The sequence below is a fragment of the Carlito syrichta genome, unplaced genomic scaffold, assembly GCF_000164805.1.
Source record: "Carlito syrichta isolate Samal-C Ts95f unplaced genomic scaffold, Tarsius_syrichta-2.0.1 Scaffold303296, whole genome shotgun sequence".
Taxonomy (NCBI): Eukaryota; Metazoa; Chordata; class Mammalia; order Primates; family Tarsiidae; genus Carlito; species Carlito syrichta.
The window spans coordinates 614-20,054 of NW_007247392.1; the positions used below are offsets into that span (position 1 = coordinate 614).

The following is a 19,441-nucleotide window of genomic DNA, read 5'->3' on the forward strand; positions in this document are numbered from 1 at the left end:
AAAATTGACCTTCCATATGACCCTGCAATCCCCCTACTGGGAATATACCCTGAAGAACACAAATCACTCTATAAAAAAGATACCTGCACACGTATGTTTATCGCAGCATTGTTCACAATAGCAAAACCTGGAAACAACCATGCTGCCCATCAAAAGAGGACTGGATTAAAAAAATGTGGTACATATACACGATGGAATACTACGCAGCCATAAAAAAGAACAAAATCATGAATTTCGCTGCAACCTGGATGGAACTAGAGTCTATAATACTGAGTGACCTCTCACAAAAACAAAGATCCGAATATCACATGTTCTCACTCATATAATGGACCTTGAACATACAATGCAATACTATAAGAAAACGACTGACGGTACTGGGAAACTATGGGGGGGAGGGGGATGGGATTAACAGTAGCAAATATCTGTCGGGGGATGGGAAAACACCTCTTGTCAACAGGGTGCCTGAATGAAACGTAATTGTACACCTAACCCTTAACTGTACCCCACAAAACTATAATAAAAAATACTGATTAATGAAATAAAAAATAAAATAAAATAAAATAAAAAAAGATCATTTGAAAAAAAAAAAAAGAATCTTCAAGTGCCTTCTTCTCTACACCTTTGCCAAAATGGAATATTATCAATCTCTTACATATTTTTTCAGTTGGTTGGGCAATAAAATTAACATTTCCATGACTAAAAGTAATTTAAAGCTGGAACAAGTAGGAAATGCCAACTTTTCTAAAGTTCTTTAGTAAATATTGAATATATGTACCAGGTAATTAGGATATAAAAACTAATGACATACTAAGGACTTATGTATGATTCAATGGAATATACAGTCAAATGAACAGATGATATAAAGATTATATATCACACATTATTATAATAGTGTGATAAGTACTCTGAAAGAGGTATTCAGTGTGCCATATATAACAGATCATGAAGAGACACATAAATCAGTTTGGAGGATAAGAAAAAGAACCAATACCTGAGCGAACTATTACAGAATATATAGAGGTTGGCAAGGAAACGTAGGGAGGATGGGGAGTAGAGGAGATAAAGACAGCCTGAATAGCAAATTCAAAGACATAAAAGGAAATATAGGTCAGGTGTGGTGGCTCATGCTTGTAATCCCAGCACTTTGGGAGGCTGAGGGGGAGGATCACTTAAATCCAGGAATTTGAGACCAGCCTGGGCAACATAGAGAGACCCTGTCTCTACAAAAAAAATCAAAAAATTAGCTGGGCTACTTGGGAGGCTGTGGTGGAAGAATCACCTGAACCTAGGAGGTCGAGGGTGTGGTGAGCCATAATCATAACATCCCCTCCAGTCTAGGTGACAGATTGAGACCCTGACTAAAAAAAAAAAAGTAAGAAAATATAACACATCAGGCAACTGCATATAGTTCAATGCTATCACAGTGCTACCTGTGAGTGAAAGATGTAAATAGAAGTCCCAGATCAAAGACAACTGTAAAAGCTTTCAACACATTACTCTGGAAGGTAAAACTTTAGTGTGCTATAAATCATCTTTGTATTAGAAGTTGCTTCTATCCCCCAGACAGCAGACGGTTCTCTGGCACTCAAATGCAGGAATGGGTTCCACAGCAGAACAGAAGTAGAAATAAGTATAACCAATACTTCAGGTTTATGCAAACAAAAGGTCTAGTTAGCTAAAACAACAAGGAGCAGAGCACACAAGTACTATGGAAGTAGACCCACAGGCAGTCAGGGTCCCAAGAAAGGCAGGCTGGTGTTACAGAGAGCCTGAGGGTTGGAAAACAAAGAGGACCTCCCAGATGCTTCTGTGGGGAGAGTGCTTCTGGCAGCACTCTCCATGGTCTGGAGCAGAACAGGCACAAAAGATGCTCCTGAGTGAATACCAGAAGAGAAAGCTTTCTGTTTGGTTTAGACTGACCCCTGTACGATTACTCCTGGGCACACACAGCCCAAAGCTGTCACAAATGCTGCTAAAGGTCGCAGATAGGAGTGGTGCCAGCAGTCAACTGACATACGTGGTACAGACACACCAAATGTCAGCAACAAGACTATCATCACTGTTATTTAGTACTGCTCTGAAACAGAGTTTCCCAAACTTGTCTGAAGATTTTTTTTTTTTTTTTTAATTCCTGGGCACTTGTTTAAAAAAACAAAGCAGATTCCTTTGCCTCAACCCAGACCTACTAAATTAATATACCCAGAGGTGAAGGCCTGGTACTCTATATATTTAGCAAGCAGCCCAGATGATTCTTTCCAGGAAATATTTGGAACCACTGCTTCCCCTCAGATTAGAAGCTTTTCACCAATACAAAGAGATTAAAAAGTGAAAGAGAGGTATAACTATCAGAAAGTGATTCAGTTATTGTTTCCTGTAGATGATGTGATTTAAGTATCTACCTAGAAGTCTAGAAAAATGAACTGAAAAAGTGTTAGAACCACGTACTCATAGAAGAGGCAGTGAGATCTCAAGATGGAAATGTCCATAAGATCACTGACTATAAAAGTCTTAACCTAGACAGGCAGAACGGCTGGAATTAAGAACTGCAGAAATGTATCAGTGTCTGGGATAAGGATGAGAGATGGGTGGGAGAGGGAATCTAAAACCTAGAACTGTGTGGAAACATTCTGAGAGAAGGTGCTTTGAGAAAAGAAAAGACGGCTTAGAAGAGAATGCTGGGGAACACAGTAACTGATCTATCAAAGATGATCAAAAGGTTTAATGAATAAATAACACATGAATATTTCATAATTGAACATTCTGTAATCACCAAATGAAGATATGCAATATATAATACACATGTACTAAATTTATTTACAGGAAGAGTTCTACCCTAAATTGGTACCTGTAGATCTCAGAAAGCTCTACAAAACAGATAAGCAATTCACAATCCTGGGTCACAGAGAACCCACTGATCTTTCCCACACATGGAAGTAGGATCTACACTCTCCAGTGCAGCTCTGGTGGCCATCTGTAAGAAGAATCAAAAGAGACCTAAAGTTGAAAAAGCTGTGGGTAAGTGATGACTGCTAAAGGAAATTGCTCATTTGAAGAACTGCTCCATTTAGGTTAAGTCATACACTTCTCTGCAATGGATAAACCTCTTGTCATCTCTTTAAGAATAATCAGGCTACAGCTGAAAAAAATGCCTTGTTGTTTCATAACTACACACCAATTCTTTCTTTGATAGCATCCATCTCTTTAAACAGCTGGGTCCATTTTAAATGTTCTCATTTTAAACTCAGCACTTTTGCAGCTGTAAATGGGTTTATGAATAAATAGTGCAAACACCACTGTAGCATTATTTCAGATGATTGAAAAGAGCAATATTTAAAACATCCCAAGCAACCTACTGAAAATGATCATAAATGTCGTCAGGATACCCCAACCTATTCCCCCTATCCTTCGGAAGGCTCTGGAAAGTCCGTAATTGTTTTGTTTTTTAGTTGGAGTCTTACTCCATCGCCCAGACTGGAGTGCAGTGGTGTGCACACTCACGGCCACCCCAGCGTCAACCTGCTGGACTCAGGTGATCTTTGTGCCTCCGCCTTCCAAGAAGTCGGAACTACAGGCACGCGCTACCACAGTTGGCTGGTTTTTTGATTTATCATAGAGATGAGGTCTCGTCAAGTTGCCCAGGCTGTTCTTGAGGCCTCCCAAAGTGCTGGGATTTCAGGCTTGAGTCACTGTGCCCAGCCGAAAGTTTAATTTCAAAGGGAAGTCCTAAGTCAATGAAGCAGTCAGTTCAACTCTAGGTCAGCAGTCAGCAGAGAGAATTTCAGAGCGCTTTTCCTCCGGCCTCCATACTACCAGTAACAGGAGTAAAGAAAGGAACCCAGAGATCTGCATATTCGTGGCAACCAACAGCCTCTCTTAGGTAACACTCGTAGCCGCGGCACCATGACCTGTCTTGGAGTCTATCTGGAGTTAATTCCAGCACAACCTTTATATCAGGTTATGCCTTTTTTTTTTTTTTTTTTTTTAGCTAGAGTCTCACTCTGTCGCCCAAGCTGGAGTGCAGTGGCACACTCATGGTCACCGCAGCCTCGACCTGCTGGACTCAGATGATCCTTCCTCCTCAGCCTTCCAAGTAGCTGGAATTAGCCACCACGCCCGGCTAATTTTTTGATTTATTGTAGAGATGAGGTCTTGCCAAGTTGCCCAGGCTGGTCTCAAACCCGTAGGCTCAGGCAATCCTCTCACCTCGGACTCCCAAAGTGCTGGGATTATAGACATGAGCCACCACATCTGGCCCAAGTTATGCTTTTTTTCATAAGAAATCCAAGACTCTTGCTTGGATTCTTATTCCTAAAAGGCATTGTACATCCCCTCATTCCTACTAATCCTCAATTCTCAAAACCCTTCTACTTGTCTTCATAGTCCACCATCAGCAAAATCTCTCCTTTGGCTGAGGCTAAAGCATCAACCTCTTCTCTAAATGTTGATTTCAGCTTCTGATTCTAGGAGGAAACCTGGTTTTCTCTGAAGGATTGGCTTCCCTGAGTCATTTCAAGTGGCGGCTGCTTTCCTTCTCAAACCCTTCAAACAGCTGGGTTTCCAGGAGGAGGAAATGTCCTCCTTGAACTTCGCTGCCACTCTCAGATCATTTCTTTTTCCTTAAAATTCTGATTTTGAATGTCATATCATCAGACAAAAACCCTGATTATCCCTCCTGAGTGGAGTCCAACATTGCTAGTCGTAATTCTTGTTGATATCAACACTCACATAGCTGATCTTTCTGATACACTGGTTGTAATGAGTTGAATGGTGGCCCCTAAAGAGACATATCCACATCCTCATCTTATTACTTTCTATGACAAAATATATGAGTAAGCTAAGGTTGAGAGGAGCGTTTATCCTGAATTACCTGGGTGGGCCCAAAATGCAATCACCTGTATTCTTTTCTCTTTTTGTTTTGTTTTGTTTTTGTTTTTTAAATTGGAGTCTCACTTTGTCACTCAGTCTAGACTGCAATGGCATGATCACAGCTCACTGCAGCCTCGCCCTCCAGGGCTCAGATAATCTTCCCGCCTCAGTCTCCCAAGTAGCTGATTTTTAAAATTTTATTGTAAAGACTTCATCTTGCTATGTTGCCCAGGCTGATCTTGAACTGCTGGACTCAAATGATCCTCCCATCTTGGCCTCCCAAAGAGCTGGGGTTACAGGCATGAGGCACCACACCCAGCCCACATGTATTCTTATAAGACAGATACACAGAGGAGAAGAGGAGGCAATGTGACAAAGGAGGCAGAGATTGAAGTGATACAGTCACAAGTCAAAGAATGCCAATAGTCACCAGAAGGTAGAAGAGGCAAAGAACAGTGTGATGGTTAATTGTAAATATCAATTTGACTGAGCCACAGATGCCCAGACAATTGGTCAAACATTTTCTGGGTGTCTCTTTGAGGGTGTTTTTTGGAGATTAATATCTATCTATCTATGTATCCATCCATCTATTTTTTGAGTTGGAATCTCAGTTGCCCAGACTGGAGTGCAGTGGCATGTTCACGGCCATCCCAGCATCGACCTGCTGGAGACACGCAATCCTTCCACCTTAGCCTTCCAAGTAGCCGGAGCTACAGGCACACACGCACTACCACGCCCAGTTAATCTTTTATTTGTTGTAGAGAGGAGGTCTCGCCAAGTTGCCCGGGCTGGTCTCGAACCCGTGGACTCAGGCAATCCACTTGCCTCAGCCTCCCAAAGTGCTGGGATTACAGGCTGAGCCACCAAGCCCAGCATGAGATTAATATTTAAATTGGGAGATACAGTAAACAAGATTATCCTCCCTAGTGTGGATGAGCCTCATCCAATGATTTGAAGGCCTGATACAATAAAAAGGCTATTCCCTAACTAAGAAGAGAGAATTCTTCCTATCTGCCTTCAAAGTAGGACACTGGCTTCTTCCTGTCTTTGGACTCAAAATGAAAAACCTGTTCTTCCTGGGACTTGAATCTGCCAGCCCTCAGAACTACCCCATCGGTTTTACTGGTTCTCAGGCCTTCAGACCAGGGCTGGACTTGCATCATCAGCTCTCCTGGGTCTCCAACTTGCCAACTCACCCTGCAGATCCTGGGACAAGTCATGCTCCATAATTGAGTGAACCAGCTCCTTATAATAAATCACGCAAACACACACATACACCCTGTTGAATCTGTTTCTCTAGAGAACCCTAATACAAATGGATTCTTTCCTAGAGCCTTCAGAAGTGAGTGTGGCCCTGATGAAACTTTGTTTACAAACTTGTGTCCAGAACTGTGAGAGAAGAGATTTATGTTGGTTTAGGTCACAGAGTTTGTGGTAAGCTGTTAAGGTAGCTCTAGGAAACGAATACACCTGTCTTCCCTGAACTCTCCTTCAAAAACCACTCCCCTCCCGTATGTCGGCCACCATTTCCAGTTACCTCCTACAACATTTTGTTACCAGTTACTGTACATCATCTAAAATCTCAGTTTCAAGCACCTACTTTCATACCAACTTCCATCTTTCTAGCCTGCTCCTTCTAGTACCCTGCCTCCAATAATACTTCAATCCCCTGGATCTATAGTACCTTGAGCTTAACATCTTTACCTTATCTCTTTCATGGCCTCATTTCTATCTTGAGTCAACCAACATGCGTGGTTCATTATTATATTTTCTTTGCATACTCTCCAACCCCCTTGCCATTCCTCTTCCTCCATCACATTTTTCTGTCAAAACCCCAACCCTATTCGCTCTGTGCCTCTACCCACATATTGTATGGTGGGAGGAAAATACACGACTATGCCAACTGATCTGACTTTGAATTCATAACCACCAACCTCAAGTTAGTCATTCCAATGTCAATTTAAATGTCACTTCCTCAAAAAGGCTTTCTCTAGTCATCCAATTAAAAAAAAATCTTTATTGAGATGTAATTCACATGCCATAAAATCTACCCACTGAACAATTCAGTGGTTTTTAGTAAATTCAAGGAGTTGTACAACCATAACTAATATCTAATTTCAGCATATTTTCATCACCCTAAAAAGAAATCCAACACTCATCGCTTCCCATTCCTTCCTCTCCCCAGTCCCTGGCAACCACCAATCTACTTTATGTGCATTTGCCGATTCTGTACATTTCATTCTGTCTCTATACATTTGGCTAGTGTGAACATTTTAAATAAATGGAACCATACAATATGTGACAATTTGTGTCTGTTTTTTCATTTAGCATAATGTTTTCAAGAGCCATCCATGTTTTCTCCCCAGACCCTGACTTTTTCACTTAGCAATGTCTTCAATACATGTTGTAGCATATATTAATACTTCATTTCTTTTGACTGCCTAATAATGTTCCATTGAATTGATAAGCCACACTTTGTCCAGTCATCAGTTGATGGATATTTGGGTTATTTCCACTTTTTAGTCATGTTGAATAATGTTTCTATAAACAAAACGTGTGCAAGATTTTGTGTGGACATATATGTATTTTCAAATCTCAAGCATATATATCTAGAAGCAGAACTGCTGGATCATATGGTAAGTCAATGTTTAACATTTTGAGAACCTGCTAAAATGTTTTCCATTGTGGATGAACCATTTTACATTCCCACCAGCAATGTATAGGGGTTCCTATTTCTTTACATCCTTGTCAACAATTGTTATCATCTTTTTTTATATAGCCAACATAGTGGGTATGAATTGGAATCTTACTGTGCTTTTGATTTGCATTTCCTTAATTGCTGAGCGTTTTTTCATGTGCCTGTTGGTCATTTGTGTATATTCTTTGAAGAAATGTCTATTCAGATCCTTTACCCATTTTTTTCCCCAAAAGATTAAACATTTTTTATTGTGGTAAAAATACATAACATAAAATTTATCATCTTAACCTTTTTTTTTTTTTTTTTTGAGTAAGAGTCTCATTCTGTCACCCAGGCTGGAGTGCAGTGGCACGCTCATGGTCACCCAAGTGTCGACTCGCTGGGCTCAGGCAATCCTTCCACCTCAGCCTCCCAAGTAGCCAGAACTACAGGCGTGTGCTCCCATGCTCAGATAATTTTTTGATACATTGTAGAGACAAGGTCTCACCAACTTGCCCAGGTTGGTCTTGAACCCCTGGGTTCAAGCAATCCTCTCACCTCGGGCTCCCAAAGTGCTGAGATTACAGGCTTGAGCCACCGCGCCCAGCCACCATTTTTAAATGTATGGTAGTATTGGGTATATCACATTGTTGTGAAATAGATCTCCAGAACTAGAGTAGATCTGAAACTCTACACCCACTAAACAACAATTCCCCTTTTCCTCCTCCCCATAACCCAATAGCCAGCATTCTACTTTTTCCTTTGTTCATTTTTAAATTGAGTTATTTGAGGTTTTCTTTGTTGTCATTGTTGTTGCTGAGTTTTACTTTTAATTTTTTTTTAAAGATGTGGGGTACAGGCCAGGCTGGGTGGCTCAGCCTGTAATCCCAGCACTTTGGGAGGCTGAAGCGAATGGATTGCCTGAGCCCGTGGGTTCGAGACCAGTCTGGGCAACTTGGTGAGACCTCGTCTCTACAATAAATCAAAAATTAGCCGGCGTGGTAGTGCGCACCCATAGTTCTGGCTACTTGGAAAGCTGAGGTGGAAGGATCGCTGGAGGCCAGGAGGTCAATGCTGGAGTGGCTATGAGAGTGCCACTGCATTCCAGCCTAGGTGACAGTCAAGTGAGACTGCAACTCAAAAAAAAAAAAAGATTCAGGGTACAATTCAGGGTTAGGTATACATTTGAATACCTATACTCATTATGCAAGTACCCTTGTTGATGAGGTGTGTCCTTCCCTCCCCTCACCTCCCCCACCCATTGCTGAGTTTTAAGAGTTCTTTATCATTCTGGTAACAAGTCCCTTATAGATAAATTTGCAAATATTTTCTATTTGGTGGGTTATCTTCTTAGCTCCCCCCCCCCGGGGGGGATTCTTGCTAGTGATATTCTTTTTATTCTGCTGTGATCTGAGAAGATGTTTGGTATGATTTCGACCTTTTTAATTTGTTCACGGTTGGTTTATGTCTGAGTGTGTGGTCGATCTTGGAGTATGTTCCATGTGTTCATTTGTAGAATGCTTATTCTGTGGTTGTTGGGTGGTGTGTTCTGTAGATGTCTATTAGATCTGATTCGTTGAGTGTTAAGTTAAGGTTTTGGATTTTTTTTCATAATCAATATTTTTTATTATGGTTTTGTGGGGTACAGTTAAGGGTTGGGTGTACAATTACGTTTCATTCAGGCATTCATCTTCTTACTTTCTTTATGATATTCTTTGAAGCATCAACATTTTTAATTTCATTGAAGTTCAACTTACCTATTTTTTTTTTTTGAGTTGGAGTCTCACTGTCGCCCAGACTGGAGTGCAGTGGCCGCTCCCAGCCGTCGCAGCCTCGACCTGCTGGGCTCCGGCGATCCTTCCGCCTCAGCCTTCCGAGTAGCCGGAATTACAGGCATGCGCTACCACGCCCAGCTGATTTTTTGATTTATTGTAGAGATGAGGTCTCGCTGCCCAGGCGGGTCTTGAACCCGTGAGCTCAGGCAATCCACTCACCTCAGCCTCCCAAAGGCGCGGGATTACAGGCTGAGCCACCGAGCCCGGCCAACTTACCTATTTTTCTTTTGTTGCTTGTGTTTTGGTGTGATATCTAAGAAGGCACTAACTCAAAGTTGTGAAGATTTATACCATGTTTTCTTCTAAGAGTTTTATAGGTTTAGCTCTTACATTTATGAGTCGAGTATAATCCATTCTGAGTTAGTGCTTTCTGTAGTAAAAGGTAGTGGTCCAAATTCATCCTTTTGCATGTGGATGGTCAGCTGTCATACTTTTAAATTTTTTATTTATAAATAAAAGAATTTATTTCTTACAGTCCTGGAGGCTGGAAAGCCCAGGGTAAAGGGGCTGCATCTAGTAAGGGTGCTGTTACTGATGGGGACTCTATTGAGTCCTGTGGCAGCACAGGACATCACATGTTAAGGGGGGTTCACGAGAGATGGGAAAACTGGCTTTTATAACAGACCCCTCTTGTAATAACTAACCCACTCCCTTGATAATCCATTGATCCATGAATGGGTTAATCCATTCATGAGGAAGAGCTCTCATGACCCAGTCACCTCCCAAAGGCTGCAGCTCTCAGCACTACTGTATGGGGGACCACATTTCCAACACATGGACTTTGGGTGCACAAACCATAGCAGGGATCATTGTTAAAAAATACAGGGCCTCTCCTTGAAGTGTAAAAAGGTTCTAAAATTAATTGTGGTGACAGTTGCACATACACGCCAGCATCATATTTTTAAAAGACTATTCTCTCCCCATTGAATGGTCTTGTCACCCTTGCTGAAAATCAATCAACAACAAATGTAAGGGTTTATTTTTTGAGTCTCAATTCTATTCCATTAATCTACATGTCTATCCTCATGCTAGTACCACACTGCCTTGATTACTGTTGCTTTGAAGTTTTAAAATCAGGAAGTGGGAGTCTTCTAACTTTGCTCTTCTTTTTCAAGATTGTTTTGGCCATTTTGGGTCCCTTGTATTTCCATATGAATTTTAGGTTCAGTTTATAGGGTTATGTAGAAAAGTAGCCCTAGCTACTTTTTCATAGCGATTAAATTGAATCTATAGATCAATTTTGAGAGTATTGCCATTTTAACGTATTAAGTCTTGTAACTCCTAATTGTAGCATGTCTTTCCATTTCCTCAGATTGTCTTTAATTTCTTTCAGATATGTTTTATGGTTTTTTAGTGTTCAAGTCTGGCACTTCTTTGGCTAAATTTATTCCTATTTTATTCTTTTTGATGCTACCATGATTCAAATTGTTTTCTTAATTTCATTTTCAGATTGCTCATAGTTAGTGTAGAGAATTAGAATTAATTTTTGTATTTTGTATTAATTCTGTATCCTGCTAAATTTGTTTGCAATCTTGCTAAATTTGTCTCTTATCTCTGTTTTTTTGTGTGTACTACTTAAGATTTCCTATATACAAGATCATGTCATCTGTGAATAGAGGTAGTTTTACTTCCTCATTTCCAATATGTATGCATTTTATCTTATTTTCTTGTCTGAGTGCCCTGGCTAAGATCTCCCACATGATGCTGAATAAAAGCGCCAAGAGCGACATCCTTGTCTTGTTCCTGATCTTAGGGGGAAAGCTCTTAGTCTTTCACCAAGTATGATGTTAGCGTGGGTTTTTCATAGATGTCCTTTAAAGGCTGAAGAAGCTCCTTTCTATTTCTAGTTTACTGCATGGTTGCTGCTGTTGTTTTTTAAACATGAAAGGGTATAGAGTTTTATCAAATTTCTTTTTCATATTTATTAAGATGACTTTTTTGTCTTTTAGTCTATTAATATTATATTGAATCAACTTTGCATTAGTGGAGTAATACCTACTTGGTCATGTTGTATAATCCTTTTTATATGCTGCTGAATTTAGTTTGCTAATGTTTTGCTCAGGGTTTTTGCATATATATTTGCAAGAGATATTAGGCTGTAGCTTTCTTTTCTTTTGACATCCTTTTGTTTTGTTTTGGTATCGGGGTAACATTAGTCTAAAAGAGTGCTCTGGGAAGTGTTTGTTCTATTTCGGAAAATCTGTGCAGTGTTGGTATTCATTGTTTAAATACTTAGTGGAATTCACCAGTAAAGCCATCTAGGCCTGGCCTTGTCTTTGTGAGATTTCCTATTATTAACACTTTATTCGTTATAGGTCTATTCAGGTTTTCTATTTTCTCATGTGTCAATTTCATATAGTTTATTGACCATCATATCTTAAGTAGTTACTCAGTCATCTTTTTGGCATATCATCACATTTTACTTTTCTACATAGAATTTACCATAACTTTATATCTTCTTTGTTCATTTATTTTAGAGCTTTTGTCTTTTATATTTTTTATCTATCTGTCCTCTTTAGTATATAAGCTCCATGAAGGCACTGACTTCACTCTAGCTTGTTCTAGGTAACCCCAGTACCTAGAATAAGAATTGGCTGAACAAACATATGAACAAATGAGTAAACCTAGCAGCAAAAAGTTAAGGGAGTCCTGTCTGATGGCTTTTATTTTCTATCTGTATCAAGAAAGGAGGTCATTTGCTGACAGATAAGGCAGGTTGGGGTGGGGAAGGTGTAGACTGTTTAAAAGAGCAAGGACCTTTATTGACTATTGCAAAAAATGAGAAAGCAAGGTAATTGGAGAAATGTAATAGGACTGAAGTTTGAAATGAGTGATAATGAATGTATGGTAATATAAATCTGCCCTGTTATATGACTTTCTTTTTTTTTTTTTTGAGTTAGCGTCTCATGCTGTCACCCAAGCTGGAGTACATGGCCACCACAGCCTCAACCTGCTGGGCTCAGGTGATCCTTCTCCCTCAGTCTTCCAAGTAGCTGGAACCACAGGCATGTACCACCATGCCTGGCTGATTTTTTAACTTATTGTAGAGACGAGGTCTTGCCATGTTGCCCAGGCTGGTCTCGAACTCCTGAGCTTAGGTATTCCTCTCACCTCCGCCTCCCAAAGTGCTGGGTTTACAGAAGAGAGCCCATGCCTGGCTTGTATGACTTTCTTTATATGTTTATAAGTACTTGGAGAAAGTAGACAGACTAGTTCATTCATGAATTGGTTGACAGACAAATGGATATTTAAAAGTCACACTACAAGGAATTGATGGCACAGGAATGAATGGTCATATCTAAAATGGATAAGGAGAGAAGTGAAAAGAAGAGAAGACTGATGAACAGGGAGAAAGCAGACAGGTCAATGGATTAGAGGGTGGAAGAAGATTAAAGGATGATCCTAGCAGCTGAACTACTCAGCTGCAGTGACAACGGGTTGTCAACAGAGAACGGGATGTCTACATCAGTGACTCTGGAGGTAGAGCACTAAAAGGTAGTGAAAATGTCCAGGATAGAACTGTGGGAGCAGACGTTTGAGGTTCAGCATGAGATCGCCCAAGGAAGTCAAGAAACTATGTAACCAGGACATTAAAAAATGTGACTAAACAAATAATAAAATAACCATGAATCTGGCCCCATCCAATCCATGGAGTGAAGCAGCATGACCAGTTAAGTGAGGTGATAACTGTCAATAAAAAAGAAGGATGACAGAGCTAAAATGACATGAGCCTCAAAGAAGTACCTTACTGCTTTGTTTTTTTTTTGTTTTTTTTTTGTTTTTTTTAAACTAAGGTTCAAGGTGTAATGGTCCAGAAGTGGCAAGTTAGAAAACAAGGAGAAAAAAAACTGGTTGACTAGTGTAGGCAGAATTCTAAGTTGGCACTCAATGAACCCCGTCTTTGTATTATCTCTTCCCCTTTGAGTGTGGGTAGAATCTATGAATATAATGAGCAACCACTCCTTGGATTATGCTAGAATATAAGGTAAAAAGGATATTAGGCTGGGTAGGCTTGGGCTAATCAGGCAAACCCTTTAAAAGCAGCATTTCTCTGGCTGGTTGCAGGAGGAAATCAGAGAGATGCATTCCAGCTGGTCTAGAAGAAAGCGGACGTCCAGCCATTGCAAACTGTTGATGGAGGCCACATGGCAAGGAACTGCAGGCAGCTTCTGGGAGCTGAGAGTCTTCCTCAGCTGGCGGCCAGCAGGAAAATGGAGCCCACAGTACCACCGATGCAATGAAATTAATTCTGCCAACAACCAGTGAACTAGCAAGCAGACCTCTAAGCTCCAGATAACTACAGCCTCAGCTGACATCTTGATTTCAGCTCAGTGAGACCTAAAGCAGAGAATCCAGCCTGGGATTCTGACCTACAGAAACTGGGACACTAAGTTTCCATTGTTTTAAGTTGCTAAGTTTGTAGTACTTTGTTATGCAGCAACAGAAAATTAATACTGCACATATGTCTTGTTCTACCAAGATAATCCCTATTTATGCATGTGGGTCCAGTTTACATGATATGTTATATGGCCTCCCTAACAAAAATTCCAATCCCTAAATATACATGGGGATGTGAGAGAATAAACAGTCACCACCTGAAAGGACTGCAGGAGAAATGTAGCTCCAGAAGAGTCAACTTTAAATGCATACAGAGGGTGAAAGAAATGCATATGGGAGCATTTGAAAGTACGAACAGTTTGCCAACCAAGGAGCAGCAGTGCTCATGGGACTTGAGCTGGGGAGGACTATATTAGTCCGTTTTGCAAGGCTATAAAGAAATAGCTACAAGACGTGGTGGCTCATGCCTATAATCGCAGCACTTTGGAAGTCAGAGGCAAGAGGACCGTCTGAGTCCAGAAATTCGAGACCAACCCAGGCAACCTGGTGAGACCTCATCGCTACAATAAATCAAAAAAATTAGCTGGGCATGGCGGCGCACACCTGTATTTCCAGCTACTTAGAATCTTGAAGCGGAAGGATCACCTGAACCCAGCAGGTCAAGGATGTGGTGGCCATGAGCATGCCACTGCACTCCAGCCTGTGCGACAGAATGACTCTGACTAAAAAAAAAAAGAAAGAAAGAAAGAAATAGCTAGGCTGGGTAATTTATAAAGAAATAGGGTTTATTTTAGCTCATGGTTCTGCAGACTACAAGAAGCATAGTGCCGGTATCTGCTTGTGGTGAGGCCTCAGGAAGCTTTTACTGGTGGCAGAAGGCAAAGGTAGCCAGGGTGTCACATGGCAAGAAAAGGAGGTGCTAGGCTCTTTTAAAAACCAGCTCTCACATGAACTAATAGAAGGAGAACTCACTCATGACCTCAAAAAACGGTAACATGACCCAAACACCTCCCCTTAAGCCCCACTTCCAACACTAGCGGTGACATTTACATGAGATTTGGAGGGGACAACAGCCTAATCTATATCAAGGAGTATTAGAAAGCTGAGTTGGGGCAGGGAGTACAGATCATGATGGAAATGTTGATGTCATTCAAGACAGAGAGGCCAGACAACTGATAAAAGCAGAGGCAAGCCCCATGGCAGGCAGAAACAGCCTCAGCACTTTTCTTTGAGGAGAGTTGACCACTGGGCAAATGGGCTCAGTTTTATAGATTCTGTTTTTATTTTATTCGTGTGTATGTCTTAACTCCTGCTTGCCACAAGTGGAAATGCTATCTTACCCTTAAAAAACAATAATCCCTCTGACTAGTCTTGTACTTTGCACAAAGCAAGTATTTAATTATGACATGACTAAGGGTCAGAAGCATGCTTAATAAGCATACGTTTTTCCCATGAATACAAATTAAATTATCTTTTAGAATTCAAGAGCTGTCTGTCAGAGAGGGACACTAGTTATATGAAAATTCAATATGGCTTCCACCAAAGATAAGTCAACAATCTCAATTGTTCCAGATCTATAACAACATAATTTGCTCTGATTACTTAAAGTAAATGGCTTAATTTTGCTATCACTAATGCCCAAACAACTATGCTGGACATATATGAGCTGTCTATTAACTTTTTTTTTTTTTCTTTTTGAGTCAGGGTCTCACTCTGTCGCTCAGACTGAAGTATAGTCATGTGAGTCACAGCTCACTGCAACCTCTACTTCCTGCGCTCAAGCGATCCTTCCATCTCAGTCTTCTGAGTAGCTGGGACTACTGTGTGCACCACCACATCTGCCTAATTTTTTGATTATTTGTAGAGATGAGGTCTCACTATGTTGCCCAGGCTGGTCTTGAACTCCTGGGCTCAAGCAATCCTCCGCCTTCACCTTCCAAAGGGAATTACAGGCATGAGCTTACCATGCCCAGCCTCATTAACATTTTTTTTTTAAGTAAAGCAATATTTGTTTAACAAATTGTTAAACAAATCCAAGATATTTCCTCATTTATAGTAGATGTTGAAGAGTAGGATTAGTAACTTTGTTCGGAGGTGGACTCTGCCATCTGCTGGAAAGAAAGGTGAAATTTTCATACCATCAACCTAAGGCACTCTACCAACAAACTGTATCTGTAGTACAAGTGTATTTTACACAAATTCATACACAGAGAGTTGTCATGAGTAACTAGATAGGACTCAGTCAGATTTATCTTGGTAAAATGAAAACCAGAATAAGTGAAGATCTGAATAAAAGAAGAAGGCAGGAAGCGAGCAGGAGGCTTGTTTCGAGCCTTCCTTGCATATCAAGAAAGGTTTTAGAGTTTCAGTTTGGGAAGATGAAACAATTCTGGAGATAGATGGTGGTGATGGTTGCTCAGCAGTGGAATGTACTTAATGCCATGGAACTGTGTACCTAAAAATGGTTGAAAGGGTAAACTTTATATTATATGTATTTACCACAATTGATAGAAGTTTGGAAGAGAGGGAGAGAGGGAAGAAGACGGGGAGGGTGTTTTAAAGTGAATCAGGAAATCATGTATGTTAAGATCAATCACAAAGGTAAGGATTAATGACCACTTAACAGTGATAAAAATAACAGCCATCATATCCAAAATACTTCACTTAAAAAAAATCTTCCTCCAAATCTGAACCATTTAAATATGGCAATAAAAATTCTAGCAAACATTTTGTTTAGTTATTTTAATAAAGTGCTCATTTAAGCACTACAATTTAGTAGAAAAACATTAAAAATGTTATTCCCATATTAACCACTAATATGGGAATCCTTGTTACGATCACAAGGCTTTATCCTATGTAGGGCAGACACTAGGCAGGAGATAACTGCAACAACATCTCCCTCAAACAGGCTCATTTGCAATATGACCGACCTTCCCAGGACCAACCCTGGTACCATCAGTTGAAGTCGTTTTCCTTCCCTTGATTCTGGGCTGGCCAGACTCCTCGCAAGCCACAGAGCACAGCAGAAGTGAGGCCACACACACCTCCCACAGCCAGGGAGAAAGGTTGTGCAGCTCTGCCCCTGCTCTCCTGGACCACAGGTCTCTGGATGCCTGTAGGGGCCTTCTCCCTATAAATACAGCTGCCAAGCTGTGAGAAGCACAGGTCACACCAAGAGGTCCATACCAACAGATCCTAGCCTTCCAGTCATCCCAGAGGATGCCATTCTTCTTGCAGCCAAAGGGGACCACATGACAGTTCTCACCAATGGAATTTAAGAAAAGGAATGTATTAGTGAACATTTCAGTCACCAGGTACCTTGTTCCATTTTCTACACATAGAACACACTGCTCCTCTCACCATATCACACATGTCCAGAAAGAAACCCTGAAGTTCCATTAAGTCAGAGCATCCAGAATCTCTGGATATAGCATAGTCTTCTTCATGAGGATCATGATGCAATTTATGAACGAAAAAGGCAAAGTGTCTTCCTTATCCAATATCTTTCTTGGCCAAGTGGGCTCTGGCATGCCCTCTTGAAGGGCCGCACAACCTTCACAACTCACCACCCTACCCTCCCAGAGCAAATTTTGGGGTTTTTCATTATTGTTGTTGTTTTTTAAATAGTAGTTATAGAATTCAAATTGTTCAGTCCAGGCTCATGATTTCTTTGCCAGTATAATTCTCTCTGAAATTTAGTAGGCCTTTGATCTATTTATTTCCAGTCAGTTCCACGTGCCAGGAACCACACACAAAGTTCTTTCCTAGACAAAATTCTTAAGACTGATGTATTTATTTGCCTTTATGCCACTTGCTTTCAACTAACAGAAGCCACCTGGAGGCCATATGAAACAACAGGGTCAGTGGTTCCCAACTTTGGCTGTACAACAGAATCACTTGAGAAACTTCTAAAAACTGTCTATGTCCAGGTTTCACATACCTCAGATCAATAAGTCGGAAGTTCTGTAGGCAGGACCAAAATGATTCTGATAAGCAGCCAAGAACAAGAACCCATACCCTTAATCTAATCTTTGTCACAGTACTGAGTCACCTTTACAACTGAGAAAGTTTACTAGGCTTTGTTGTTTAAAGGCTTTTTCAAGTCTTATCTATTACTCTTTTAGGGTATAGAAGCAGTGTTTTTCCTTTCACTGCCCTAAGTGTTAGAACTTCTCTGTTCCCTTTCATTTACTGCTTGCAAACTAGCCAATTCTTTCTAATACATTACCATACCATTAATAGTCTCACTCTGATCCTTTCTAACACTTGACCTAGAGCTCAGTTGGCATGAGGTATCCCTTTTAAGTTACCACAGATGACAAATTTACCACAATGGTTACAACTACAAAACATGGATTTCTGTGTTTCCCTCCAATTTCAGTTTCATCATCTGTGTGCCACTTGACTTAAACCAATGCCACACACTTTAAGATTTTGTTTTTGTTTTAATAGAAATCTACTTCTTGTACTAAAACTTCAGTGACTTAACACAGGGTTTTCATCGTGCCCCCCATCACAGTCAAGTGAGCTGACAGATATTCTCCAACCATCATTCAAGGGCTCCGTTTCCTTTATTTTATGGTTTCACTCTCCACTGGATCCTAATGGCATTTTCTCCACAGGTAGCAGAGAGGGTGGAGAAGGCGCCCTGCTATTTACTGTCTTATTCTGGGAAGACATCTATCATTCTGGTCACATACTACTAGCAAGTAGGTCACATGGTCCCACTTAGCTGCATGAGGGCTGAGAAATATTGTCTAGATGTGTGCCCAGAAAGAGCAGAAAAATAGTGATACTGATGAACCCCAGCAGTCCCTTTAATACACATTAGAACTTAAGCTCCACAATACCAGGAATCTTGGGTTTGTTCATGGGTATATCCTAAGTGCCTCTTACAGGAGCCGGCACACAATAGGTGCTTTAAAAGTATGTTTTAGGTCAGGTGTGGTAGCCCATGCCTGTAATCCCAACACTTTGGAAGGCTGAGGCAGGAGGATTACTTGAGACTAGGAGTTCAAGACCAGCCTAGGCAACATAGTGAGACTGCATCTCTAAAAAATATTTTAAAATCGTCCAGGCGTAGTGACATGCACCGGTAGTCCCAGGTACTTGGGAGGCTGAGGAGGAAGGATCACCTAAGCCCAGGAGGTTGAGGGTGTGATCATCATGCCACTGTACTCCAGCCTGGGTCAAAGAATGAGAACCTGACTCAAAAGAGAAAAAAATCATATGAATGAATGAATGAACAGGATGAATCTCAGATATGGTACCATATGGCTTTTTTTTTTTTGTAACAAAGACAAACTAAATGGACCAAGGAATAAAAGAATAATGAATTATATTGCATGATTTCTTAAATAAAACAATGAACAGAAACTTTTGAAAAAATCAAAATAAACTTCCAGATACTATATGCTCACATATCAAATCTACAATGCAAATTCATATACAAGCTGATTAAACACACACTAAATTCATCTGTTGTGAACATACAGATTCATCCAAAATATTAGTGCATACTAGGAAAAGAAATCATAAACCTGTACTTGTATGGTGACTGCAGCTCTATTCAAGATAGCAAAATCAGCCGGGCTTGGTGGCTCAGCCTGTAATTCCACACCTTTGGGAGGCTGAGGTGAGTGGATTGCCTGAGCCCGCGGGTTTGAGACCCGCCTGGCAACTTGCCGAGACCTCATCTCTACAATAAATCAAAATGAGCCGGACG

The 19,441-nt window shown here is 40.6% G+C and overlaps 1 protein-coding gene across 1 annotated transcript in view; it reads right to left on the minus strand.

Annotated features, from left to right (window-relative positions):
* Positions 1 to 2,869: 2,869 nt before the first annotated feature.
* LOC103260676 (dystrobrevin beta) overlaps positions 2,870 to 19,441 on the minus strand; it is a 49,968-nt gene continuing 33,396 nt past the window's right edge. Inside the window, exon 5 of the mRNA XM_008058324.2 lies at positions 2,870 to 2,971. Coding sequence (XP_008056515.2) covers positions 2,885 to 2,971 — 87 coding nt within the window. The 3' untranslated portion in view covers positions 2,870 to 2,884. The remainder of the gene's footprint in view (positions 2,972 to 19,441) is intronic.